The 27,828-nt window shown below is 45.5% G+C and overlaps 2 protein-coding genes across 7 annotated transcripts in view; one reads left to right on the forward strand and one right to left on the reverse strand.

Annotated features, from left to right (window-relative positions):
• Positions 1–27,828, reverse strand: part of SRR (serine racemase) — a 55,889-nt gene that overhangs the window by 6,149 nt on the left and 21,912 nt on the right. The window contains exons 2-3 of one of the 3 annotated variants that reach the window (XM_069089650.1): positions 3,916–3,941; positions 1,101–1,280 (exon numbers count right to left, since the gene is read on the reverse strand). In XM_069089650.1, the coding sequence (XP_068945751.1) occupies positions 1,101–1,268 (168 nt within the window). In that variant the 5' untranslated portion in view covers positions 1,269–1,280; positions 3,916–3,941. Of the gene's footprint in view, positions 1–1,100; positions 1,281–3,543; positions 4,088–27,828 lie in introns of those variants that run through there. The other 2 variants (XM_069089649.1, XM_069089651.1) reach the window with 2 other exon arrangements.
• Positions 4,203–27,828, forward strand: part of SMG6 (SMG6 nonsense mediated mRNA decay factor) — a 175,102-nt gene continuing 151,476 nt past the window's right edge. For 2 of the 4 annotated variants that reach the window (XM_069089640.1, XM_069089641.1), the window contains exons 1-8: positions 4,203–4,385; positions 8,376–10,125; positions 10,479–10,671; positions 11,043–11,153; positions 12,103–12,209; positions 12,457–12,535; positions 16,073–16,183; positions 16,411–16,623. In XM_069089640.1, the coding sequence (XP_068945741.1) occupies positions 4,298–4,385; positions 8,376–10,125; positions 10,479–10,671; positions 11,043–11,153; positions 12,103–12,209; positions 12,457–12,535; positions 16,073–16,183; positions 16,411–16,623 (2,652 nt within the window). In that variant the 5' untranslated portion in view covers positions 4,203–4,297. Of the gene's footprint in view, positions 4,386–6,759; positions 7,631–8,375; positions 10,126–10,478; positions 10,672–11,042; positions 11,154–12,102; positions 12,210–12,456; positions 12,536–16,072; positions 16,184–16,410; positions 16,624–27,828 lie in introns of those variants that run through there. The other 2 variants (XM_069089645.1, XM_069089642.1) reach the window with 2 other exon arrangements.

Raw genomic sequence — 27,828 nt, forward strand, 5'->3', positions numbered from 1 at the left:
CTTTTAATTAGAAAAAAACAGGAGTGGCTAGGTGGCGCAGTGAATAGAGCACCGGCCTTGGAGTCAGGAAGACCTGAGTTAAAATCCGGCCTCAGACATTTAACACAAAAAAACTAGCCATGTGACTTTGGGCAAGTCACTTAACCCCAACTGCCCTGTCTTCCCTCCAAAAAAAAGAAAAAAACAAAGATCAAGGTGGGAGGGGAAGACCCTCAAGCCTGCTATTCCAAACAGAAACAGTTACCAGTGCCATTCACTCAGGAAGGAGTGCAGGGACCTATTGTGGTCCAATCACTGAGCTTTAGAAATGACCTGGGTGTAAGGTTTTGTTGAGAGGAGAGAGAAAAGAAGTCTAGCCAGTAAACCCCAAGTTAAGTGAGCAGCTTTCTGGCCATCAAAATTTACCTTCCTTTGGAGAGGAGAAGGAGAAGGAAGAGGACGAGCTAAGTTACCCAAAGCCTGAACATCAGTGGTAGAATAGGAAGAATGCCACAGTTAAAGAGTTCAAAGACTGGGGTTTGATTCCCACTTCTACTGCTTACCATCTGTGTGACCTTGGATAAGTCACATTTCTCTGCCTCAGTTTCCTCACATAAAATGAAGGGAACTGGACTAGATGGTATCTAAAGTCCCTTCCAGCTTTAAATCTCTGTTTTCTCTCTAGGCCTCAGTTTCCTTACCTATAAAATAAGGGGACTAGAGCAGAGGTCAAACTCCCTGGACTGATACAAAACAATATTAAAATAAAAATACAGCACAGATAATGTTAATTTGTGGCTTTCTAATTCAAGGGAGTCATTTCTATTTGAGTCTGGCATGACTGGCCTAAGAGGATCTCTATGTCCCCTTGGACTGCTAAATCATCTTATACTACCCTGCATCTCAGGGGATGCTCCCTTTTCCTTACCATGTATTGCAGGCCTTTAACTAGGAACCAGCTAGGATGATTCAATCTTCTAAAGTGGCATAGCTCCACCACTCTGACTACCATTAAGGGCCCATGACAAGACTTGGTGTTTGTAGATCTATGGGGTCTACCTGGTTCCAATGATAGGAAGGACGAGGATCCAAGCCACGGTGAGTGTCTGCCTCAGCCTTACCTTAAAGGACCCAGTCTTCTGGAAGAGTTCACATTTGAAGAAAAGTTTTCGGCCAGCCAGCTGATTCAAAATGGAACTTGTGAGGATGGGGGTGACGTGGATGAGGTCCTCAATGTCTGAGTGAGCTTTTTTAACATCAGCCAAGGAGATGCAGTACTGAGAACACATGTCTGTGTCAGCCTAGGTAGAAAGCAGGGCCGGGCTGTGTCAGAGTTAAGTCAGCACCAGGAAGACATTCAGATGTGGCACAAAGCCAGGGCATTCCCCTGGGAGCTGCACTGTCGTAACATAATAGCAATAATAGCTAACATTTATATGATGCCTACTATGTTGCAGGGACTGTGCTAAGCACTTTATCTCATCTGATCATAAAAATAGCCCTGGGAGAGAGGCGCTTTTATTGTTTCCACTTTACAGCTTAGGAAACTGAGGAGACAGAGGTTAAGTGACTTGCTCATAGTCATAAAGAAGTTTCTAATGGAAGATCTGAACTCAGGTCTTCCTCATCCCGGGCTTGGCACTCTGACTGCCTAACTGCCTCTAACTGACAATGAACGATGATGATAGCTACCTCTAATTAATAATGATGATGATAATATCTGACCCTTATAAAACTCTTTGCCTGTTATTTCCATTAAGCCCAACGATGGGCAGTATGGTGCAATGGAAAGAGTTCAAATGCTGACCCTGCCTGGATGTCGCTGCCAAAGTTTCTTCATCTGCAGAAATAAGGGGGCTGGACTACATGGCCAAAAGGTTTCTACCAGATCCTGATCCATGATCCTGTATTCCCATGTGTGTGACCCCAGAGCAGGTCATTTCCCTTGCCTGGGCCCATTTCCTCATTTGTAAAATGTCAGTAATGGTAATACTCCCCAAGTTTTTAGGAAAATCAAATGGTATAATAGAACACTTAAAACATTAGATAAGATGGGAAAATATTATCATTTTCTCAATCAAGGGATACCAACAGGGCTTTTTTGGGGGACTTTATAAAGGATCCATAAAGACTGGGACTTACTGCTTGAGAGCCAAGGTACTTCTGTGGTGGTGGTTTGACCTGGCCTGGGTACTAACCAGTGACTTCTAGAAATGTTCCCTGAGCCCCAAGAAAAACAAAGGGATAGACTTCCTGCCTCCCCTCCCTTCCAGAAGAATACCTAGAGATTCAAGGATACAGGGTGTGAAATTTCTTTTATCTTGGATAACCCATTAAAAACTCTGAACTCTGGGGTTTTTGTTACTGAGCCCTGAATTGGGTTGTTTAAAGGAGATGAGGGGCATTCACAGCAGAGACCACCCTTCCAAGCAATCAGAGGAAAACAGGTGGGGGAGAAGGAAGAGGCACCAATCCTTAGAGCAGGGGTCTGGAATCACTGGCCTCTAAAGTCCCTTCCCACTCTGAATCTGTTATCACCAAGAGCTGGACACATAGCCAGGATAGACTGGCTTCTCTGGAAAGATGAGTGTTCATCCTCATGGCAACCAAGAAAAAAAACAGTCCTGAAGGAGCAAACTAGATTTATCCTTTCACTGATATTGAGTCATATGGACTGTGCAGGCTGGGGAATGTGAGAGTACCAGAAGCCAGTAGTAGAACTAAATATAACACTGTATAGTGATCTCATTAATCTGATGAAATATGAACTGAGGGCTCCCCCCTCCACTTTTTTATAGCCACTTAAAGAGGATCCAGATTCAGATGTTTATAGGAGAAACCCTGGATCAGGGGCATGAGCTAGAGAAATGATTATGAGAAGTCCTCAAGATGAAGGTGATCTTTGTGAGGTCAGAACTGCTTTAAAAAAAATTTTTTTTTTACCATAGTCACCAACCCTCTCACATCTTGTAACATAAGGTCACATAGTGGGACCACAGCTGGAAGAGACCTCAGAGGCCATCTAATCCTACTCCATAATTTTAGATGAGGAAACTCTCAGGGTAAAATGACTTGCTGGAGGAAAATTACAGTATATCTTGCAACCTCTAGATTTATTGTGTTCTGTCTGTCCCCATTCAACTGTAAGCTCATGGGAGGCAGGTGTCTTCTTTCATGTCTATCAGTCATCAGAATCTGCACAGACTGCTGAATCAAACTACTCTTAATTCTCACTGGTCCAGATGTGTGAAGTGGTGGCCTGCCAGTGCTGGGATTGGAGAATGGCCCAGAGACAGTCCGCTATCAAGTCTGCTTCAAGCGCTGGACATCTTGGGCTCCTCAATACCCGTCCACCATATCACATCAGCCTCTGTTAACCAGGCAATCAACCAACTGCCATTTGAGAACCGCCTCCTGCGGGCGGGGTATGGGGCTGAGCTGAGGATGGTCACATAGTAGCCCGAGGCCCCCTGCAGAGGGAGCGCACCCCCTGCTGTCGGGCTCGGGGTCCTATTAAGGGTGAGACCTCGGGTATGAGCTGCAGGAATGGGGGCGGGTCGCTACCTCTCAGAGCACTTGGGTACACAGCGGCTCGTCGGACCCCCACGTGGTGACCGCCGAGGCCACCCCGGAGGAAGGAGAGTCACCAGAACGCCACGCGCACGGAAGGAAGAGTCCCAGTCTGCGAACAAATCGTCCTCAGACATTCCGGGTGAGCCACAGCGGAACGGGAGTGGGGGAGGCGGGGAAGGCCTCGGCAGAAGGGCTGGCCTTGAACTTCGCTCCCGCCTGCCCCACCCCCATTCCTCAGGTAAAGATGAAGGAGCACGCGCTCCTCCGCACCTGAGGTAGTCGAGGATTCCGACCCCGGACCGAAGGCTGGGCGGCCACCACCCCAGCGAGCACGCAGGGTAGTAGCCAGCCCAGGCTACTCACCTTCCCGGGCCGTCCCGCTCGCGCATGCGCCTCTCCGCCTCCTTGTCTCCGCGGGCGCTCACTCGCGCTTCTCCGAGCCTTCCCTCCCTCGCGGGCCACCGTACCTCCGTCCGGGAAGGGAGGAGGAGGCGGAGGATGGGTGTGTGCGCGTGCGTGCGTGCGTGCGTGCGTGTGTCAGTCAGTCAGTGTGGGTCTGTGTGTGTGTCTGTAGCTGTGTGTGGGTCGTTCGGTCGGGCGGGGCGGGGCGGGGCGGGGCGAGGGAGGGGGCAGCGCGCGCCGCCCGCCCGTCCGCCCGCCCGCCCGTCGTGGTTTCCTGGCTGCGCGCGGCGGCGGCGGCGGCGGCGGAGCCGGAGCAGGAGGAGCAGCAGCAGCAGCAGCGAAGATGGCGGAGGGGCTGGAGCGCGTTCGGGTCTCGGCGGCCGAGCTGCGGGGGATCCTAGCCACCCTGGCCCCGCAGGCGGGCGCCCGAGGTGAGCCGCGCCGCCCCGCCCCGCTCCGGGCTGGGCCGGCCCCTGCGAGCCCCCGCCCCCGGCGCCCTTCGGGGAGGCCGGCGGCGGCGCCAGGGCCGGGCAGGGAGGGCCGGGCCGGGCCCGAGAGGGGCGGGGGCTCGAGCCGCCGGTTTAGAGCTCCTCGCCTGCCCCCCCCCCCTCCCCCGCCCTCCCCCCCCCCCCCCCCCAACCAGCTTGGGGGGGGGGGACGGGGCCCGGCCCGGGACCCTCCCCCCCTCCCCCGCCCCGCCCCTCCTCGGACCCGCCCCCTCTTCCTCCCGCGCCTGTCGTCTCTCCTCCCCCCAGGTCCTGCCTCCGGCCCCCCCACCTACCTTACCCCCCTTCTCTCCCCTCCCCCTCCCAACTCCTACATCTTATTCCCCTTCCGAACTTTCTCCCAGGCCGTACCTTCCCCTCGCAGGTCCTACTTATTCCTCCTACCTCTTCTCCCGCCCTGCCAAGTTCCTATTTCCCTCCTCCTTTCATGTCCTGCTTCCTCTCCCTCTCCTCCTCTTCCCCTTCCTACCTCCTCTCCCTTCATGTTCTTCCTCTTCCCCTCCTCCTCCTCCTCCTCCAGAGGTCTTACCTCTTTTTCCCCGTTCCACCTCTTCTTTCCACCACTCTCCCAGGTCCTCTCTCTTCCCCTTCCCTACTTCTTTTTTCCCCTTCCCTCTCCTCTTCACCCTCAGGTCCTATTTCCCATCCTTCCAGGTCTTACATATCTCCCTCCCCAAGTTCTTTTACTTCTCTCACCTCTTTTTTCCCCTCATCAAATCCTACCTCTCCTTCTGCCCCCGTCCCAGGTCCTACCTCTTCTCCTTTACCCCATCACCTCTTTTTTCTCCTACATTTTCTCCATCCCCTACCTCTTCTCTCTCTTTTCCTGTCTACCTCCAGGTCCTACCTCTTCTTCCCCCTTTCCCGCACCTCTTCTCCCCACAGAGGTCTTATCTCTTCCTACAATGCCTTTTCTTTCCTCATCACCTTTTCTTATCCCCACCCAAATTCTACCCCCCAGGTTCTACATCTTCTCCTCCTCCTACCCTCTTTTCCTCTCTGCCTCAGACCCTACCTTCTCTTCCCCCTGCAATCCCACCCCCTCTGGCCCCGTCTTCCTGGCATTTCTTCTGCAAGAAAAAAAATCAATGAAATTAGAGAGACAAGAAGCAACCTGTGACTGCCTCCTCACTTCTTTAATTTTTTTACAGAGAGCAAATGGATCCTTAGAAGGCTTTGCCCTAAGTGTTCCCAGGAGTACATGCCACACCTTCCCTGGATGGTGTGGGAGACTGGGCCAGCCCACCTGCCACTTGGGTGCCTGGGAGCCCAGGAACAGCTCATCCTGGAGGCTGGGGGCCACACAGGAGATGGCCTGTGGGCCTTTTCAGTTGATTTCCATTGAACTATAATTTTTTACGTGTATATTATGTACAGAGCAAAGGCATTCTAGACTCAGAGACTATGCTCCCTGCTTTCCATGGACTAGTTGTGTTTTTATTAGGAAATAGAATATGTAAACAGAGGAGTCAAAACAAGATAATAGGAGGGAAAGAGCCCTGACGTAGGACATAGGGGCAGCGACACCTGGAAGGAAACTGGGGAGTCCTGGGCAGGCCAAGGAGCTGGGATTTGGAAGTATGTCTGTTTAGAATGGAAAGTGCCAGGAGGGGAGGAGTGTAGGGTGAATCTAGAGAGATAGACTGGAACCAGGTTGTGTGGGGCTTTAAATGATAATCAGAGAAGTTTATCCCTTTTCCCAAAGGTCATCAGGAGCCGCTGAAGCTTCTTGGGGGGGGAATATAGTCAGATCTGTGCTTTTGGTGGCTTATTTTGGCAGCTTTGTGGAGGTTGAAAGAAGAGCAGCCAGAAGACTATTGTAGTAGTCCAGGAGAGACAAGATGAGGGCCTGAAGCAGGGGGTTTGAGCAGAGAGAAGGGATCAGAGCTGGGAGATAGAGAGGCAGCGTTAGTGACACCTAGGAGGGAGGAAGAAGGAAGAACTGAGAATGGGTGGTGGTGTCCTCATGTTGTGTCTGAGATGACCATGGGACATCCAAGTCACGTTATCTAGTGGACAGATGTGGGACTTGAGCATGTGGATATATAGTTTGATACTTGAACCTGTGGAAGCCTATGAAATCAGGAGGAAAGGGAGAGGAGGAAAAGGGCCTATGGCAGAGGTAGTGGCATGTGGACAGTGATCCAGCCAAGGAGACTCAAGGAGTGGTCAGACGTGAAATAGGAGATATGGGAGAGGATAGTGTCATAAAAGCCCAGGGAAGAGACTCTTGATCCATGGAGGAGGGGCTGGGCACTGTTACCCAAAGCTGCTGAGAGTTCTTGGAGAGCATGGATTGAGGAAGGACCAGGGGGCTTTGAGCAACAAAGAGATACGGAGTGAGAAAAAGACTGTGAAACTGGCCTTGTCTGCATCTCTGCTTTGCAGTCTGAATAGTAGAAACATTCTTCTTCCATCTTTCTTTGGGGTGAACTGTGGGGGTTATCCTTAAAATTGATTTAATGGACTTCTGTATTTGTTGCAATAGTCCCGTTCTGTAATTCTTTTTATTCTAATGTCTTTTGGCAGCAAAAATGCCTTTTTCCTAGTTTTGTTATTGTTTGAAAGACTAATCAGTGATCAATAGTTGGACTAAAAATAGAAGCTAACTTTGGAACTGATGTTACCATTCCAGAGGTGTCAGGGTTAAGTGTTTATAGAACAATGCTGGCTATTTCCATAGCACCTTTCTTCTGAGTGCTGTATTAACACTCACACCTTCATATCACGTTTTCCATAAACATGGTTAATCATCATTGCAGGTAGTAACGTTCCCTTTTCATAGAGAGAGAAAAACAGAATTTCCAAAGGCAAAGTGACTTGCTGTGTAGATATGATAGTGAGTGGGTAGAGCCTGAGAGATGATCCCAAGAGTTATGGCTCCTCTGTGTCTGAATTAGTCCCTATTTTTTTTTTTTTTTTTGCACATGCCAGTTCAGTGTTCGGAGAGCATGTCACAATCCTATCATCTTCCAGGGAAAACTCCCTTGCAGAACCTTTTCCTTCTCACATTCCATTGTCATGGCAGCAGCTGGTCTCAGTGTTCTAATGATGGGGGCCTGAGCACTATTTCCTTGGAATGGCTTTGCTGGCTGCCGTCAGGGAGTTGGTGAGCATGAGTGGAGTTGAAGAATGTGAGAGGAGCTGCTTCCTGTTTTCTCCAACAGGAGGTGTGTTCTTGGTACCCTCCATTTTTTCCCTCAAGGAGGGGATTACTATAGCTATGCCATTGGTCTACAGGTTTAGAGACTGTGGGATCAGGAATTGGGTCCCTAGAGGAGACTGTGGCCTTTGAATTGCTATGTGCATATCCCTTTTCTCTTTCACAATATTTTTTTTTTTGTAAAAATCACCCATCCCACAATATTTGTGGCATTTAACCACACCCAAGAGGCAAAGGGAAAATGGTCTGAGATGACTCAAGGGGTTCTGTAGATAGAGTATTGGTGAAGGGAAGCATCAGGGAGCTTTTGGTTGGTTTAAAGTCCAAAAGAACTGAATGAGAGTTCTGGTAGTTCCAGAGTAAAGACTTTTCTCTTTTTCCTATGCTAAGTATAGGTAGCCCCAACACAGCTAGATTCTTTTCCTTGCCAGATGCTGAGTTCATATGTAAACCCAAAATTTTAGCTCTTGTTTTGTTTCCATTTCAAAACACCTTCTGCTCCAGGGGCCTCTGGAGACCTTTCTTTTCTTGCTTGCCAATATGAGCATTTGGGTGTGTAATCTTGCCCTGTTTTTCTGTTACATAATCACAGTGACACACACTCACTCTCTCTCCCTCCCTCCCTCTCTCTCTCTCTCTCTCTCTCTCTCTCTCTCTCTCTCTCTCTCTCTTTCCCTCTCTCTCTCCCTCTCTCTCTCCCTCCCTCGTTCCCTCCTTTTCTCTCTCCCCTCCTCTTTACCCTATCCCCACAGAAAACATGAAGGAGTTGAAGGAGCCCAGGCAGCGTAAAGATAACAGGCGCCCAGATCTGGAAATCTATAAGCCTGGTCTTTCCCGACTGAGGAACAAACCCAAAACCAAGGAGCCTTCAGGGACTGAGGAATTCAGGGATGAAACTGCCAATGACAGGGATACTTCTGCTTTGGAAAATGGAACCCAGGCCATTCGAGATCTCTGCAAGGGGGTGGACAGCCAACAGCAAAATGGCCCTGCAGACACCGAAAGGAAAGAACCCTTCCAGGGACAGGAATCTTGTCCTAAAGCCTCAGGGCAAGATGATCGATCTCTCAGAATTATTAAGAGAACAAAGAAACCTGATTTACAGATCTATCAACCTGGAAGAGGCCTACAGACTATTGCCAAAGACCTGGCTGGCCGAGTAGAAGAGAACGAGGTCCTCAGTCAGGTAGAGCAGCTCAGAGTTGAAGATGATGAACCTGAAAAGGACCTTGGGAAAGATGGTGTCAAGGCCAAGCCCTCCAGAGAGGAGGCAGAGAAGAATCAGAAGGCCATCAAGGGAGACAGGGGCAAAAAGACTGAAAGAGGGGAGGGGCCAAGGAAAGTCAATGACGATGCACTCCAGGGCAAGCCCGGCTCAGCTAAGCGATACTCAAGATCTGACAAACGGAGGCATCGCTATCGCACCTGCAGCACCAGCTCGGCCGGGAGTAACAACAGCACTGAGGGGCCTGGGCTCACCGACGGAGGTCGGCGCCGGCGTCAGGATCGGACCAGAGAGAGGCCTCGTCTGAAGAAGCAGGTGTCTTTGTCTTCAACCGACTCCCTGGATGAAGACAGAACCGATGAGCCCAACCTCCTGGGACCCCGGAGGAGCTCAGAGAGGAAGAAGCCTTTGGACAGAAGCTGGTCTTGCCATGGGGAGGGTGAGCGGAGAAGTGAAGGGAAGGAGAACAGAGGTGGCCTTCGAGTCACTTTTGATGCAGAGATCGTGAACAAGGATGTATCCATGGGGAGACTGACCAAGGAAGATGTGGATAGACTGAAGGCTGATAAGGCCTCAGGCGGCAAGGGCAAGGCCCCTGAAAAGCAAGAGTCCAAAACCCCAAACCAGGAATTGCGGGGTCGTGGTCGGGGCATTCTGGTCTTGCCTGCCCACACAGCACTCTCGGTCAATACAACAGGGTCTCCAGAATCTACACTTTTGGGATCAAAACTTCTCTTTGGAGCTGGTGGTAAGGGATCTCGGAATCGGGGCCGGGGAGGCACTTCCCGGCGGCTATGGGACCCAAACAATCCTGACCAGAAACCTGCTCTGAAGAGCCAGACCCCTCAGCTTCACTTCCTGGATACTGATGATGAAGTAAGCCCCACTTCTTGGGGGGACTCACGCCAAACCCAGTCATCTTACTATAAGTTTCAAAATTCTGACAACCCTTACTATTATCCCCGGGCAGCAGGCCCTGGACCTCAGTATCCCTACACAGGGTATGGCCAACTGCAGTATCCTGTGGGCCCTACAAATGGGGTGTATCCAGGAGCTTACTACCCTGGCTACCCCACTCCATCTGGGCAGTATGTGTGTGGCCCTCTTCCTGCTAACTCCTTGAGTCCAGAAGAGGTGGAACAGCAGGTGAGGGACCTGCAGCAGCAGGAGCTCCATCGGCTTCTCCGAGTGGCTGACAACCAGGAACTTCAGCTCAGTAACCTGCTCTCCAGGGACCGGATCAGCCCTGAGGGCTTGGAGAAGATGGCCCAGCTCAGGTACATGAGGGGAGGGGAGGACCGCAGGTGGGCAAGAGTACACCCTGCTGGGAGAGGGAGGGAACTGAGGAGTTTGGAAAAGATGAATGACTACGTTCCCCCTCCCTCCTGCCCCTCTTCAAGGAAAAAAGTGAACCTTTGAATGAGTGTGGCCTCCTGAAATGGAGAAGGGAAGGGGATCTTGTGTCAGCTGCTAAGTCCCCTGAGAATCCCCTGCTTGGGCAGCCTTGCCTTGGCTGGGTGCTGGGTCTAGGGTGTAATGGGGCACAGAGGAAGCTTGCTAACTAGCAGAAGGGCTGAGTCTCCTGTCAGTGGCTGCTTCTGATCTCGCCCTCGGATGTGTCCTGTTTTAGAGCAGAGCTGGTGCAGCTTTATGAGCGCTGCCTCCTGCTGGATATCGAGTTCTCTGATCACCAGAACGTGGACCAGATCCTGTGGAAGAGTGCTTTCTACCAGGTCATCGAGAAGTTCAGGCAGCTGCTTAAGGATCCACATGCTGAGAACCCAGAGCAGATTCGGAACAGGCTGCTAGAGCTCCTAGACGAGGTGAGCCCTGTGCTGAGAGGGGGCAGCCCACAGCAGCACGCTCTTCCTAGGCTTGGATGGCACTGACCCCGCACTGTTGTTATTGTTGTTCTTGAGGCACATTCACTGCATGTTGAGCATGAAAGATTGCTTTGTAGCTGGGCCTGACTGGGGATCTCCTTATTTCCTAATTCTTTACTGCATCTTTTTCATAATGATGCAGCTTACAGTGGGTGGCAATCTTGGTCTTCCAGCTGACACTCTGGGAATACTGGAGAGTCACAGAATTTGGCATCTCTTGCCTTAGTTTCTCTCTTTGGTCTTTGATGGGGAATGTGGACCTTAATGTGTTTTCCCATCTAGTCACAGCTTCACGCCTCTTCTTTCCTCAGGGCACTGGCTTCTTTGATAGTCTGCTTCAGAAACTTCAGGTTACATACCAGTTTAAGCTAGAGGACTACATGGATGGTCTGGCCATTCGAAGCAAACCATTAAGGAAAATGGTGAGATGATTCTCCTGGGTGAATGCTCTCATTCTCTCATGCAGACTCTGGACAGTTTCCATATTACCTTAATTATTTGCCAGTTTGCCGTTTGATAGTGTGGGTGCTTCTCATGGCTCTCATTGAACCAGGGAGGCCTGGTTTGGTGATCGGGAAGGGAAAGATTGTAACTGTGGTAAGAAAAGCTTAAGGAAACAGAGTTGTGTAGGCGATAGAAAAGAGAGGTGCTGTGGGGCAGTGGTGAGGGAGCCGGTCTCATGGTGGGCAAGACCTGCTTTTAAGTCTTGCTTTGGACACAGACTGGCCTTTGTGATACTGGGCAAGTCACTTGGCTCCTGGAGGGTACTGGTGGCATAGTGGATAGAGCACTGAGCCCGGGGTCAGGTTTGTTATCTGTGAAATGGGGGTGATAACAGCACCTACCTCCAAGGGTTGTGGCGAAGAGCAGATGAGATGAGATCTGTAAAGTGCTTAGGACAGTGCCCGGCACACAAGAGACACTCGATAAATCCCTCTTTCCTTTCTTCCTCTCCCCCTGTCCCAGTCTCTCTAAGATGTAAGTGGCAGAGTAGGTGCTGGTTTGCATTGTTAGAGGGGGTTTAACGATAGATCACAGCTCTAGTCCCATCACCTGTGAAAGTGGGGGCCTACCACTACAAGTTGGCTGACTCTGTCGAAAAAGTTTCTAAATTTTAGGGGCCTTTGTCCAAGGACATCCAGCCCGGTTTCCTCGAATAAGAAGACAGGCCTCATTTCCTTGTTTCTTCCTCTATCTATTTTTCCTCTCAGGATTACTTAAAAATTAGGTGTTGTTTCCATTTAAGTAAAGTGGCTGTATTGCTATGTGGGTTGTCCAGGGACCTCAGGCACCTTGTTGAGAACTTTCTTTTGCTGCTGTTCTTATAATTCACATATTTTCTCCAAATGTTTGCTGACTGTTTACTTGAAGGTGAAGTATGCATTAATCAGTGCCCAACGGTGTATGATTTGTCAAGGAGACATCTCCAGGTACCGAGAGCAAGCCAATGACACGACAAACTATGGAAAAGCGCGAAGGTACTTACTTATTGCTTGTTCTTCCTTGTTCTTCAAGTCTAGGCCTGGTGTGAGAACTGGGCAGAAACCTGCCCTGCATCCCCCTTGGACTATTCCACAGGTTCATGGGCAGGTTCTTCTCCCCCTTCTTTGGCTTTTAGTGCTGCAGTGCGGCCTCTTGGCTCAGTTGGGTGGGGAGAGAACAGCAGCAGACTAGGAGACAGCCCATCTTGAGCTGACGTGGGTTCTTGTCCACTTTGCCTTTTAGCTGGTACCTGAAGGCTCAGCACATTGCTCCCAAGAATGGCCGACCTTATAATCAGTTGGCGTTGTTGGCCGTGTATACGGTAAGCACATCTGTGTGTGGGAGAACGGGTGTCCTGGCTCATCATGGGGGAACGTTGGAAGTTGAGAGTATTAATCCTAGCTTGGGATGTCCACTGGCCTTACACCTGGCTGTGGCAGTGCTGGCAACATCCACCTTTCCTTGCCACATCTCTTGTGCCTTCTCTCCTGACACTGCTGTCGCCATCAGGTCAGACGGAGCATCTGAAGGGTTAAGGATAAGAGTAAGTGAAGAAACTAGGGTGGTGATTTTTTTCTTTCTTTTTTTTTATTATTTTCTGAAGCTTAAATACAAAATGAGAAAAAAAAACATTGCCATGTGCACAGCAGAATGTAAGAGAGGATTCAGAATATGCAGCAATAGGTTTCCATTTCAAGAAAGCCTATATAACAAATGCTACACATTGTGTTCTGAGCTGTCCATCTTTTCTTTACTTCCTCATAAGTTTTCTTTTGTGGAATGGTCATTTTTAATCAGTTCAATGGCAGTAACGATCGTGAAATTCCCTGCCCAGCCGAAAGCAGGCGGCCACTCTAGTAACTTAGTAGTTCGTGTATTTGACAGTCACACAGCAACAGTCCAGTCTGAGTTCCGAATCTCTCCTCTCTCCCTCTGTTTGTCTGTACTGATCAGCCTTTCTCTCTGCCTGCCCATGTCTCTTTCTTGTCCATCTTCCTCCTTTTCCTTTCTCCTTCTTTTTGTTTGTGTGAATGTGGCCTTTTGAATCTCTCTCAAAAAGAAATCCAACACTGAAATAAATGTGCCTTGCTTTCATGAAGCCATGGGTTATTGTTGAACCAGTTGAGTTTCCTTTCCTTATTTTACCTCATGTCATTCATTTTCTCTCCTAATCCGTCATATTTTTGAGAACATATCATGTTATTGTGTGTCTAACATTGTTGCAGGCTTCACAGGTCTGGTGGGGGATACAAAGTGGCCCCAGGTGGCACTCCCTTCCCTCCTCTGCTCTTTGTGTTCTGTCTCGCTTGGTGATTGCCTTGGCTCTCATGGTTTCAGTTATGGATGAATCCAAGATCTCTGGATCCAGTCCCAAGTCTCTTTCCAGAGCTACAGTTGAGCATCACCATCTGCCTCCTCGACATCTTGAGCTGTATGTCCTGTAGGCATCTGAAACTCAGCATCTTTGCCTCAGAGCTCTCCCCTCTGGCACTTCTCTATTACCACGGAGGACTACATCGTTCCCTAGTCCCTCATGATACTGCCTGGCTGCCATCCTCAGCTCCTCACTTTCATTCACTTCACACATCCACTCAGTTCCCAAATCTTCTTTTTACTTTCCCATCATCTCCTGTATATGGCCCTTTCTTTCCTGTCAAATAGCTCCAGCCTAGTTCTGGACCTCTCTCCCCACTCCAATTCATCTTAGACTTAGCTGCCAAGATGATTTTTTTTTTAATTTTTGCTTTTCTTAAGTTATTTTCTTTTATTTTTCTTTTCTCTCACCTTCTCCCCAAAGACAAAAAAGAAAAAGAAAACCCTTCTCACAAACATACAGAGCTAAGCAAAACAAAATACCACATTGGCCATGTCCAGAAATGTGTATCTTCTGCATCTTGAATCCATCATCTCTCTGTCAGGAAGTGGGTGGCAGGTTTCATCTCCAGGCCTTTGGTCAGTTGGTCATTCTATTGATCAGAGTTCTTAAAGTCTTCAAAAGTTGTTTTCATTGTTCTTGTTATCGTATACATTTTTCTCACTGGTACTCACTTTTTTCTACTTAAGTTCATACAAGTCTTTTTAGGCTTCTCTGAAACCCTTGCCTTCATCATTCCTTATGGCATGTTGGTATTCCTTCACATTCATATATAATAATTTGTTCAGACATTCATTCTCCAATTAATGGATACCCCCTCAGTTTTCCAGTTCATTGCCACCACAGAAAGAGCTGCTCTAACTATTTTTGTAAGCATGGACCCTTTTCCTCTTTCTCTCATCACTTTGGAGAAGACCTAATAGAGTCTGTTTAGTTGAGTAACTTTTGGGGCAGAAATCCAGATTGCTTTCCAGAATTGTTGTGTTACTTCACAGCCCCACCTACAATGCATTGTTGTGCCTTTCCCCCAGAACCACCAACATTGATAATTTTTCTTTTTTGTCTTCTCTGCCTGTGTAATGAGGGTGGAACATCAGGGTTCTTTTTGTTTGCTTTTCACTCGTTTTTAGTGATTTGGAGCATTTTTTCATATGACTGTTGGTAGCTTGGGTCTCTGCCTTTTTGACCATTTGTTAATTGAAATAGCTCTTCTTTTTATACATGTGTCCAGTTCTTTGTGTAGTTTGTAGATGAGTCTTTTATCAGAGAAACTTGGTACAAATATATTTTCTTACCTGTTTCCCTAATAATTTTAGCTACAATAGTTTTGTTTGTGTTGTCAAAATGTTTTAGTTTTACATAATCAAAATTATCCCTTTTTATCTTCTCTGATCCTCTCTGTCCCTTGCTTGGCTAAGCCAAAGTGGTTTTTTAAAAATCCTAAGTCTGGCCTTCTGCTCACTGAGTCTCACCGATTCCCTGTCATATCCAGGAGCAAATAAAAACTCCTCTTTTTAACTTCGTAATTGGCCCCTTCTTCCCTTTTGACTTCTGAGCCTTTATTCCCTTCACACATTCTTCTAGCCAGCTATGCTGACCTCCTTGCAGTTCTTTGAACACAGAGCTCCTTCTTCCAATCTCCATGTCCTTGCATTGGCTGTCTCCCACGTCTATAACACCTAACCCCTAATCTCCACCCCTGAATTGACTTGGTTTCCTTTAGCACTTAGGTCAGGTCCCAACCTTTCAGACCTCCAGCTACTAGTGCCTTCCCCTCTCAGATTACCTTCTATCTACTGTCTGAATATCTTCTGTGTCCCTAGTTCTTTACATGCTATCTCCCCTCACTAGAATGTATGCTCCTTGAGGACAGGGATTGTTTTTGCCTTTCTTTGTACCTCTAGCACTTAGCACAGTGCCTGGCACATAGTAAACATTTAATAAATGTTTTTTGACCAAGATATATAGAAACACACAGTCCCTTCCCTTAATTTACAATCTAATTGGTAATATAAAACATATCTATACATTGGAATTATTTGACTAACAATACAACACATTGATCTAAGTGCAAAAATGAGTCATAGGGACCACCGAGTTTGGTTTTAGAGGAGAGAGAAATCGACATGGGCTAGAGACTTCATGGAGGAATTTAGAAAAGTTGAGATTTGAAGAATGGATAGTGTTTGGATGGTGAAGACGAGGGGATGGCTGTCTACATGACTGCAAAGGCCAGGAGCTGAGAATGGGTGGGGCTTGTTCAGAAGACAATGAAAAGCCCAGGCTGCTTCTGTTCATCTCTACTTCCTTTTCTTCTGTAGTTCTTGTGGGATTGTGAATGTGCCCATTTTTGTGTTAGCATAGCCTAATTTTTCCCTTTTGAGAATTTTAGGAAGGCTAGGAAAGCTGACTGGGATATCTGGGCCACATTGCCTCCAGCTGGGCTTTGGGAGGGACCTGAGAATGTCTGTTTTGTTTTGACAGAGGAGGAAGCTTGATGCTGTGTACTATTACATGCGCAGTTTAGCTGCCAGCAACCCTATCCTTACAGCAAAGGAGAGCCTCATGAGCTTGTTTGAAGAGACCAAGCGAAAGGTGAGTGGGTGTGGACACCCATGTAAAGAGCCCCGCAGGCACTGGGCCCTTTCTCAAGAAAGAACTGCTTGGCTGTTGGATTAGGTCTGCCACAATAGCCAGTTCAGAGAATAAATAGCTTTGAACGGGCCTAGCCATTATGCCACTAGGGGATGCCTTACCTTTCTTGCTCCCTCTCTTAGCTAGGCCCTAGGGGAGTCTGAGTGTGTGTATGTATGTGCATGCAGGCAGAACAAATGGAGAAAAAGCAGCATGAAGAGCTGGAGCTAAGCCCTAACCCATGGCGGAAAGGCAGGAGGTCAACTTTCCGGCACATTGGTGATGACACAACCCGCCTGGAGATTTGGATCCACCCCACCCACTCCCGTTCTTCCCAGGGCACTGAGTCGGGGAAAGACTCCGAGCAGGAGAATGGCCTTGTCAGCTTAAGCCCCAGCGATGTGAGTACCAGTGACTGGCCTAGGCAGGCTTTGATGTGTTGTGTGCACACTGTAGTGTGGGCTTACCGCATTTTCTGCCCAGCATGAGGAAGTGGGGGACTGCACGGTCCTCTGCCCTTCACTCTGCTCCTGCTTCCTTTCTTACAGCTGTGCCACCCTCTCTCTCACCACTTGGTGGCGCTGTATGACCTCAGAAAGAGGCTGATTCACATTCTTTTGATTTGGATGCCTTGAGGGTGAGAAGAGAGATTTTTGATTCTGTAGATTAACCTGGTCTGTTGTGGGTTTACATATTCCCATCCTTAATCTTGTTGCCTTGTTTTCTCCTCATTACTACTGAGACTAGAGCAGTTTGCAGAAAGACCTCAGAAAGATAGCTAGGTTAGCTTAGCTTTCGTTTCTTTGGGATTTTCTCCCATGTTTTGGGTGCCAGAGATTTGATTGTCCTGGAGGCCGGAAGACATGTCAGTCATAAAGTTAGCTCTAACACTTCTGGGAAACAATTGCCCAAACAGAAGTGTTCTTTCTTATAGCTCAGTCTCTTGATGGACTTTTTCTTTTTTGGTTTGGAAACTTCGCTTCAATTTTATATTCCTTTTCCAGTTTTCTTTTGAAAATACTCATCGCTGCTAGGTGAACCTCTTAACTTGATATGTGCCTAGTGGGGTTAATGGCTCTGCAGTGCTTGGTACATTGTGCCTTCTTGTTCAGCTTGGTAGCCCCTATGAACTTTTCATTGGCAGCCCATTTGAATATATTTCAGTGGTTCTCTGAGTTCATTGATGTGAGGGCACCGTTTGTTAGTGCACATCATAATGTGCCACCTCATTATGTGTGATTCAAGTCCGGGTTCATGAATTCTCTAGAGGGCATCTGACAGTATGCCCTTGGCTGCCACTTTCTCATGTACTCTACCTTTTGTAAATTTGAGTGCCCTACTTGGACCTCTGTCCATCTGGGCTGTGCTTTCGCTCAGACTGGCCCACCCCATTTTCTACTGCACATTTTCTGGATTCTTTTCCTTAGTCCACTTCTAGGTGCATCTCTCATGTGTGCTTTAGGTCACTCATAGTTTTAATTTTTTTGAAGATTATGGTTTTCCATGATTTGAAATTATACAAAACCCCTGGGATACGATTGTGCTTTGAAGACTGGGCTTTTTTTTTTTTAGGGAGAAGGATGGAATTGTTGAAAGCATGCCACAGCCTCTCATTCTCATCCATCTTTAGTCAGCCTCTCTGTATAGCACTTGTCCATGAGCTTAGTAGGTTGGGGGTGGGCAGGCTGCGATAGCAGCTCCTCCTCTGGGCAATGTACATTTTTCATCCATTTGTTTTTTTTCTGGTATGAATTATTTTCCCTTTGGGATATTTTTTGGGGGGGTCTTACTATTCCCTTTTGAGTGGCTTTGAATCATATTAAGGAGACTGGGAAAATCTGGAACTTGGTGAAGTCTGTACAGCATCATACACATACAAAAGCATCTGTTGGAAGGCTATCGTTTATAAAGAATTTCTTTTCCATTTTATCTTGCCATAGGACATCTTCTCTGACACTGGCAAAAAATCTTTGGTGGGCATGTAACCCTATTTTATACTTTTCTCAGTATTCATAATTAAGAACTCATTGAACAGAGTTACCTCTGTTTTCATTAATTAAGGAATCATATATATATATATATATATATATATATATATATATATATATTTTTTTTTTTTAAAGCAATTGGGGTTAAGTAACTTGCTCAAGGTTACACGGCCAGTTATTAATGGGTGTGGTGCTGAGTATCTGAGCCCGGATTTGATCCAGGTCATCCCGGCACTGGAGCCAGTGCTCTTACTCGCTGAGCCACCTGGCCACCCCTAAGCAATTGGGGTTAAGTAACTTGCTCAAGGTTACACGGCCAGGTGTTTCTGGGTGGGTGCTAAGTATCTGAGCCTGGATTTGATCCCCAGGTCATCCCGACACTGGAGCTGGTGCTCTTACTCACTGTGCTACCTGGCCGCCCCGAATCTTACATTTTCTTAATATGCATAAGAGACTGTTGCAGGAGAACCTATTAGGCACTGTTTCGTTTAACCAAATCAGTTATTTTTGGTAATCGAGAAACAAAACACACTCATATCTTTATACTCTTCCGTCCTGTTGTTTTGAAACCTTGCCTTTCCCCTTTTTATAGTTTCATTAAGAATATCCTCAGTAAGTGTAAAGATAATTCTTAAAGATTTTATCAAGTTGAGAGAGTAGGTAAATGGATTGATGGCTGTTGTCCTCTCTGTTACCTTTAAAGAAAATCACTGGCATCCTCTAATTATTTTTTTATAATTACTGATGTTTATTACTATTTTTTGGTAATAATGTGATGCCTGATTCTCCCTCTACATGCTATTTTTGGGGTATCTTTCTGTCTCTGAGGGCAGGGAGAAACAACATAGGGTTACAGCTCAGAGAAGAGACAATCAAACATACCTCTCCTCTTGGCAGAGAGGTGGGGGATTATGAATTATCATTGGATGAGTTTTTTTGGAAGAAGGATTTAGGAGGAAGGAATATTTAGAAATGATGGTGCCCTAATAACAAAGACATCAACAAAACAAACATATTTTAAGCAAGAAAAAGTTTTTGTTCTATCTAGCATAGAAATTCTCTCTGTGTTTGGTTTAGCTGGTGGTCGTAGGGGTAGTGATTATTTTGTCTTTCACTTGTGTCCAGTGATTCATGACTCCATGGACTGTGGCAGGCGAGGCCCTTATATCCTCTGCTACCTCCTGAAGTCTGTCCAAGCTCATATATGTTGCTTCTATGACATTATCTATTTCTCTCGTCCCTTCTCCTTTTGCCTTCAATCTCTCCTAACATCAGGATTTCTTCCAATGAATCCTATCTTCTCCTTATATGGCCACAGTATTTAAACTTGAACTTCAGTATTTGACGTTCTGGTGAAGAGTCTGAATTAATTTCTTTAAGTATTGACTAATTTGACCTCCTAGCTGTCCAAGGGACTCACAAAAAGAGTCACCACAATTTGAAAGCATCGATTCTGTGGTGCTCAACTTTCCTTATAATCCAACTCTCAGAGCCATGTATTGCTACTAGAAAAACCATAGGTTTGACTATACAGACCTTTGTTGGCAAGGGGATGTCTCTGCTTTTTAGCATGCTGTCCACATTTGCCGCAGCTTTCCCTCCAAGGAGAAACCTCTTCTAATTTCATGACTGCAGTTGCCATCTGCAGTGATCTTTGAGCCCAAGAATATGAAATCTGACACTGCTTCCATTCCTTCTGTTTGCCAGGAAGTTGATGGGACCAGGTGTTAGAATCTTCTGTCATTTTTGAGATTGTATAGTGCTTTTCTCACCCTCTTCCTGACTACGAGGGCTACTCCATTTTTTTAAAAGGATTCTTGGCCACAGTGCTGTAGTCACTTGAATTCATTTCACATTTGAGTTCACTGACACCCAAGACGTCGATATTTACTTTCCATCTCCTGTTTGACCACATCCAGCTTGCCTTGGTTTACAGATCTTACATTGCAGGATCTTTAGGCAGCATTGAACTTTATGGCATCGTACTTTCCTTTCATCACCAGATGCGTCTGCAGCTGAGCTGCTTTCTCTGGCTTTGGACTGGCCACTTCATTAGTACTGGAGCTGCTTAGTTATCCTCCACTCTTCCTCAGTAGTGTATTGGACACCTGACTCAAGGAGCTCATCTCTTATTTTAGTAGTGTCTGTGGCGTTTTCTTGGCACAGATTCTGGAGTGGTTTGCTATTTCCTCCTGCTGTCCTTCTGACTTTTTGTCAAAACTCTCCACTATGACCTCTCCATCTTGGCTAACCCTGTACAGCATGCTCTTAATTTCTTTGATCTATGTAAGCTCCTCTGCCACGACAAGGCAGTGATCCATGAGGGGTTAGTTTAGCTACTTTTATATATTTTTAAAAATGCATTTTGTACATTAAACAAGTATAAATACTTTTCTGTATTTTTTTAGTTTAGCTACTTTAAAACATACTGGTTTGGTCTAGCTACTTTTTCTGACTTCCTCTTAGACTCATAGATTGAGTGCCAGAAGCACCTCATCCAGGCCACCTCTTGATTTTACAGGGGAGGAAACTAAAGGACCTGCAGAGTCTTAAGTGCAGTGTCTGAGGCCTCCCACAGCGCTAGCTAGAGAGCTGGGACTTGAGCTTGGACCCTTTGCCTTCAGGTCCAGCTGGCTTCTGCTCTCTCTTATCTTCTTCAGGGCCATTTGTACTTTACTGTGCAGCACATTGAGTATGGAGGTGTTAGATCTTCAACGCATTGATTGTGAAACTGGATCTCCTCAGTATCACATCCATTTCTCCTCCTTCCCTTAGTTTTATCTTGGGATTGATCTGGCTTAATTGAGTCTCCTGTCAAGCTTTCTGCAAATTTGCTTTCTCCTTCTCTGCACTCCTTTATTTTATGATGTGATGTTGTTAGTCTTCTGCCTATATTTTACCATAGTATTTTACACTTGAGTTTTTAACTCTTTGAACAGGTGTTGCTTGTGATTGTCTGCCATATTTCTACACCTGACAAAAGAAATCAGACGTTTGCCTGCTAAGGTGATTTCTAAGCTCTCTTGTGTGGTGATTGCTATACATTGGTTAGTCTTTTATAGGAAATGGTAATGATCAAGTTCAGTTACTTGACATTTTTCTATCTCCAATTTTTGGCACCATTTGCTTTTTTAAAATCACTGTACTTGAAAGTATTATAATGGTCTGCTTTATCTATTTCTTATCTTTATCCTTACTTCTAACTTGATGTTGATTTAACCTTTGCCTTCACTAGTCAGTTATCTGACTACACACCAGCAGCTCATTTAGACACTGTTCCCCATCAGTAACCAGCAATTTGCTGTTAAGAGACAGTTAATTTTCTGTGGTGGTGTTTATTACTGGTCATGCCTGGCAGTCTTGCTTTTTCTTTGAAGACAGTAGTCATGATAAAACATCTGAGGCATCTGAGTAATATACAGGACTTTCTTCTCTTTTGTATTTTAAACCTGAATCTCACTTTCCAACATTTATTTTGCCATTTCCCCCGTGTCTATTTTTGCATTGAGTATTAAGGTATATATTAGCTTAGTTTGGAAAGTCTTTCCCAGTTCTTTGTAGAACGGCCATATTTATCTTCTGCACCAGATGTTAGTAGGATCATAGGCTCATAGGTCTAGAATTGAAAGGGGCCTTAGAAATCACCCAGTCTAATGCCAGTATTTTACAGAGCCATTGGTAAATAAGCATTTAAGAAGCTCTTACTGTGTGCCGGGAAACTCAAGACCCAGCAAAGTTACATGACTTCATGCTAGTGCCTTCCCTGTTGATTATCTCCTCTTTATCCCCAGTAAATCTTGTTGGCATATTTTTCCTCCCAGTGACTTTTTTTGTCTTCTTTGAATCCATAGTTGGCACAGTGCCTTGTATAAAGTAGAACCTTAATAAATGTTTGTTTACTGACCGACGTGATCAATGTCATAAAGGTAGAAAAGCTGCAAAGTTGGGATTAGAACATCAATCTAGTGACTTCAAATATAGTAGGAGTCTTTCTCTTATCCCACACAGTCTTGTGGGTACAAATTGTAGTTATCTTGGAAGACATGATAAAACCATGTCTACTAAAGAAGGAAATAAACCATAATTTCATTTAGCTTTAATTTCCATGTATCCCCTAGTTTTGTGTATTTTTTTACTTTTGCCTCTTGTTTTTACATAACAGTCATTAGAGGAAAAAACCAATGGTTAAGACTCTTCCTTTTTAACAAAGAAACAATTGAGCCAAATCCAATTGATACAGCAGTCTTTCCTGAAAACTTTCAACACTTATGGTCACCCATGTCTCCAAAGGGAGGAGAAATGTGTGGTTCATTTTCTTTTTTATATGACCAAGATGATTTTTTATAATTAACCAAAATTTGGTTGCCTTTCAGGTTTCATTTGCTTGTTTGTTTACTTAATTGTAGCCATTTTGTCTATTTTTCTCCTGACTTTGCTTTCTTTGCTCTGCAGTAGATCATATACGTCATCCCTGGCTTCTCTGAATTTCTCCCTTTCTTGGTGTTTTTTTGCCTTGCAGTTCATATTCATTTCCATTCTAAGGTTATGCGTTGTTTAGCCCTTCCTCACACCTGACTGGCCACTCTGCTTCCACTTGGTTACTGCAGCCCAAAGTACCGATTTATATGGTTTGGTAGGCACACAGCTTTTCTTTCTGTATTTAATAGACTTAGGAGACACATCTTGTAGTATTGAGCTGACTAGGACAAGAAGTATGAAAAGTTTAGTCATTTGTTTACATCTTATTTGTTTTCTGTAATGGTTGGACCACTTCATAGTTCCACTAATAGTATATGAGTCCCTTTCTTCCTATAGCTCCACCAACTTTCTGTCTTTTGCCATCTTTGCCTCTCTAATGGGTCTTAGAATATTATCAACTAGTTTCATTTGTAGCAAAGAATATCAATGTGATATGCTTTAGTCCTTGCAGTAATGTCACCCGTTTGGTCATCAGAAAAACATTTCATGTTTAGAGTACCAACAGTTAAAAATTAATGTTACTAGATTAAAAATTGTATGCTTCCTTGAAGGCTTTGTTCTCTTTTACAAAACCTTAAACCCAGTTCACTCTGAAGCTCATAGGTTGGACCACAATAGGTTCCTGCTCAAACTCCATTTAATGGGAAAGCGTCTCTCCATATTTAGCTAGATCAGCCCTTAGAGAGCAGGCTTTTTTTTGGTGGGGGTGGGGGTCTCTATTTCAAGCCTTTCCACATGAGAGAATCTTGTTCTACAAAAAGCTTGTTCTCTGCTGACAACTCTTACTTATATTTGAATAAGAACAGATAAACTGTTGTATTATATTAGAATTGTTGCCAGTATGGCATGTCTTTCTTTGACAGTGACCCTCAGGGGCAAGTCAGAGAAGCATATACAACTTACTCATCAACCTGGGAGGCTATTTGCCCTCCACCATGATAGTTGATCATATGTTTTTGTCCATTTATTTAAACTTCTTTTGAAGCTTTGCTCTTTTCAGCTTGTACTACGTCTTGGCATATCAAGTTCTGCAAGTTTGATACCTTCAACATGAAGATCTTACTTATTTTAACAGCATCTTTCACAGGGTGCTCCCTACTATGGGCATGTCCATATCAATCACCTATTTATGACATAGAGACTGTTTATCTCCTTTCAGTCTTTATCTTGCCAGAGAGGATGTATCTTTCTAGATACAGTTGTCCTAATTCCCTCGATTCTCTGGTTTATGTCCAAGACCAGCTTTTCCTTGAACTGGGAGGAGAGCATGGGTACTTGTGGGCTTTGGGAAGATATGTAGCAAAGACACAGACAAGTTGGGAAACATCAGGGAAACTGCTCCAGGTGTTATCCGCAATGATTGGTAAAAAATTAATTTGTTTGCCTTATGGGGTCTTGAATTTTAGTTTAGAGAGAGGTTTGTGCATTTCTGCCAGCCTAGGTGGGTATTGGCAGCCTCCAAGTGCCCTGATCCCTCAAAAACTTGTCAGGTTTTCATTGAAACTTTTTTTCATGAAGTGGGCAGCTCCAAGCAAGTGACAACATGGTACCTCCATACGGTTTTCTTAGTCCAGATGCTCTATCTTCCAGATTCAGTAGAGGTGGTATAAGGGACAAGCACCTATGAGGAAGACAGAGTTGACATATGGATTGGCACTTCGAGCCAGCTGATCACTAAACTAGCTTCAGAGGTCACATTGACATAGGAAGGAAGGGTGAAAGTGTTGCCTGATTCCAAAATGATGTGACTTTCTTTACTAACCTGTTTCTCAGATGGCATTTTACACATATATTTCATTTGCTGGGGAGATGAGTGAGTCAGAAAAGAGGGTACAAGCTGTTCTTGGATGCCTGGCTGCTAGTTACTAGCTAACACTCTTGTTTTTAAGTTATTCCTAGCATGTCCCCCTGGCATCTGGGATGACTTTTTATTTCTACATATTTTGTATGTAACGCTGTGACTAGGAGATGTGCTTTTATAACCCCGGGATGACATTGTATTCTTGGCTGTTGTTTATATTGTTGGGTATACCTTTTCTCCTTGTTCTGATTCACTGGTCCCTGAAGGAGAGTTGGAATACCTCTTATTCTGCCATCGTAGCTCACATTTCAACTTCCATGACCGACTCTGCCACAGCTATACCCAGAGATGGTTATACTCTTCCTGACTCCAGGGCCGGTGCTCTATTCACTGTGCCACCTAGCCGCCCCAGATGGTTATACTCTTGATCTTGATTTCACTGAGAAATATTCCTCTTTCATGATCAGAAACTCTGAAATTCCTTTTTTTTTTGAAGGGCAATTGGGGCTGAAATTCCTTTATATGACCATAACCTCCTATTCTCCTCTTTCTCCTTATGCTTTACTTTTAAATATATTCTTTGTCTTTACCATTACTGCTAATGCTTCTCCCCCCCCCCCCCATTCTAGATCATTATCTCTGCTATATGAAAGAATGCTCCAACTCATTGATGAGATAAATACAAATCAAAACAGCTACCTTAGGGGCAGCTAGGTGGTGCAGTGAGTAGAGCACCAGCCCTGGAGTCAGGAGGACCTGAGTTCAAATCTGGCCTCAGACACTTAACACTTACTAGCTGTGTGACCTTGGGCAAGTCACTTAACCCCAATTGTTCTGCCCTCCCCCCTCTAAAAAGAAAAAAAAAACAAAAGAGCTGCTTTACATAAAAAAATTGGAATTAGGGAAAGACAGACAACTTTTAATGTATTGTTGATGGAGCTGTGAATTGATCCAGCCATTTTGGAAAGCAATTTGAAATTATTCTAGTGACCTCTTAATTGCTAATCCTGACCTTTTCTCCATTCTCATCCCCCTTGACTTTAGTCACATTGACTGCTGTTGACCATTTTATTCTCTTGGATCCTCACTCTTCCCCTGGGTTTTCATAGTATTTCTAGTTCTTATCCTACTTGTCTGACTGTTCTTCCTGAATTGTTGTGGCTTGTGATTACCCACTGCTTTTCTACTCCCTGTGATTGTGCCCCAGGGCCCTTTTCTGGACTCTCTTCTCTTTTTTCTCTTAATACTCTTCTCCTTGTGATCAGATCAGCTAGAGTGTCGCTGGGTCTGGAGTCAGGGAGACTTATCTTTGTGAGTTCAAATCTGGCCTCAGACACTTGCCTTGTGATCCTGGGCAAGTCATTGAACCTGAGTTTGCTTCAGTTTCCTTATCTGTAAAATGGGGATTATAATAGCATCTATCTCTCAGGATTGTTGGGAGGATCAGATGAGATAATAATTGCAGAGTGCTGAGCACAGGGCCTGGCACATAGTGGGCACTAAGGAAAGGTCTGTTCACGGTTTCTTTCACCTGTTGAATATCTCAAAACGAATGCTTTTTACATTTTTCTTAGTGTATATGTTCTTTGTCATATTTCCCCCTCGGCCTCTTTCTTACATACTAAACTTCCCTGTTTCTGTTAAGTGCATCTTGTCCTTCCGAGTCTCTTAGATTCATAGCTGTAGAATCAGTCTAGCTCACTTGTCTCTGCATTTCTTATTTCAGACAAACGGTTCCAGCCAGATTACGGTGCCAGCTGACTCCTGAGTGCCGTGGGGCCTCTCCTGCCTCATGGACTCCCATGAAGCATCTCTTTCCTGGCCCACCTTTGTCTCTCCTAAGTCTTACTCTTTCAATATCCAGCATAGATGCCACCTCCAAGGACCCTGCCTCCCCAGCCCAGCTCTTTCCCCACTTTAATGTTCCTTCTGCCATACTTAGCATTATAGGTCTAGAGCCCTTTCAGTTTTACAGTGGAGGAGGCTAAGTGAGTGGCCCACGCCCTTTATGTCTTTAATTTCTATTCTCCGTTGGAATTTTAGCTCCTTGAAGGATGGGATTGTTTTGTTTGTGTCTTTTTCTCCAGCACTTGTCATGGAACCTCCAACCTGAGATGTACTTAGACAAGTGTGGGGGTTGTTAGCGTGGTGTCCTGCCCCCATGCTCTCGGCAGCTCCGCGTGGCTCTCATGTGGCCTTCCCAGCCTGGACTGAACATTCTCGGCCTTTGAACTTGCCAGATCCCTTGGCTAGTACGTGGCCTCATTTCCTCAGTGCATCACTGGCCACAGAATTCTGCTTTTGGTTTCACAGTCTTGCCACATGGGGAGGGTTTGGCAAGGTCATCTAACATTTTGGGAATGTGCTTAGATCTGGAACTTTGTACAACCTTTTTAAAAAGTGTGTGGATCAGGAAGCTGTGTGGTACTTCACAAGAATACTTGACTCTCCCTGGTCAGTTCTGTGCAGGGGCTTTCTCTGGTTCACCAGCTGCTGGGGCTCCCCCTGCTGGTCTCTTGTGGTTTTAATATTTTATCATATAATAGTACACTTTTGTGCCAGGAATGAAGAAATCATTTAAATGTCATGTTCCATTGTTGCTTTGTTAGGTCAGCTAAAACTTATACCATCATTTCTAGTCATCCTGGTGATATTTTACTTTTTTTTTTGACTGATCATTTGAGAATTGGTAGGAGACGTGACCCATTCGCTCCTTTACTGTCTTTGAAGTTGTATTAAATGGGACAGTGTTTAAGAACAATCATGTTAGGCATTACTTTGCTCGTTCAAGAGCCCAGCTCTCCTGGATGCAGTGCTTCTTTATGCTTGGTTTACTAGAAGAAGGTAGTGAGAACTGGGGGAAGCAAGTAAAGTATAGTCTTATTATTAGAAATATCTAGGGGCTAGTTACCCAGGAAAATCTGGGGAAATCCCCTGCTTAGGATTGCACAACCCAGAATCTGATTAGAAAAGTGCTGTTATAACTGTTTGTTCAATGCAGTTATCACGGCCTTCCTGTTTGTTCTTATACTAACCAGGAGGATGCCTCGGTCCCTTTTTTCAAGACACCAAAGAATGAAGTTTCCAGGTTGGAAAGATAGCTTAGGTGTGCAGGGGCTCTGGCCATTGTTTTCAAGGACTACGTCTTTTTTTTCCACATTAGTCATGTTGTATAGAAGAATTAGAATCAATGGGAGGAACCACAAGAAAGAAAAAGCAAAACGAAAAAAGAGAGCAAATAGTCTGCTTCATTCTGCATTCTGACTCCATAGTCCTTTCTCTAAATGTGGATGGCATTTTCCATCATGAGTCCTTTGAAACTGTTTTAGGTCCTTGCA

Source organism: Petaurus breviceps, unplaced genomic scaffold (genome assembly GCF_028583685.1).
Source record: "Petaurus breviceps papuanus isolate PSGF00001 unplaced genomic scaffold, PetGlider_PUasm1.0 186, whole genome shotgun sequence".
In the NCBI taxonomy this organism is placed as follows: domain Eukaryota; kingdom Metazoa; phylum Chordata; class Mammalia; order Diprotodontia; family Petauridae; genus Petaurus; species Petaurus breviceps.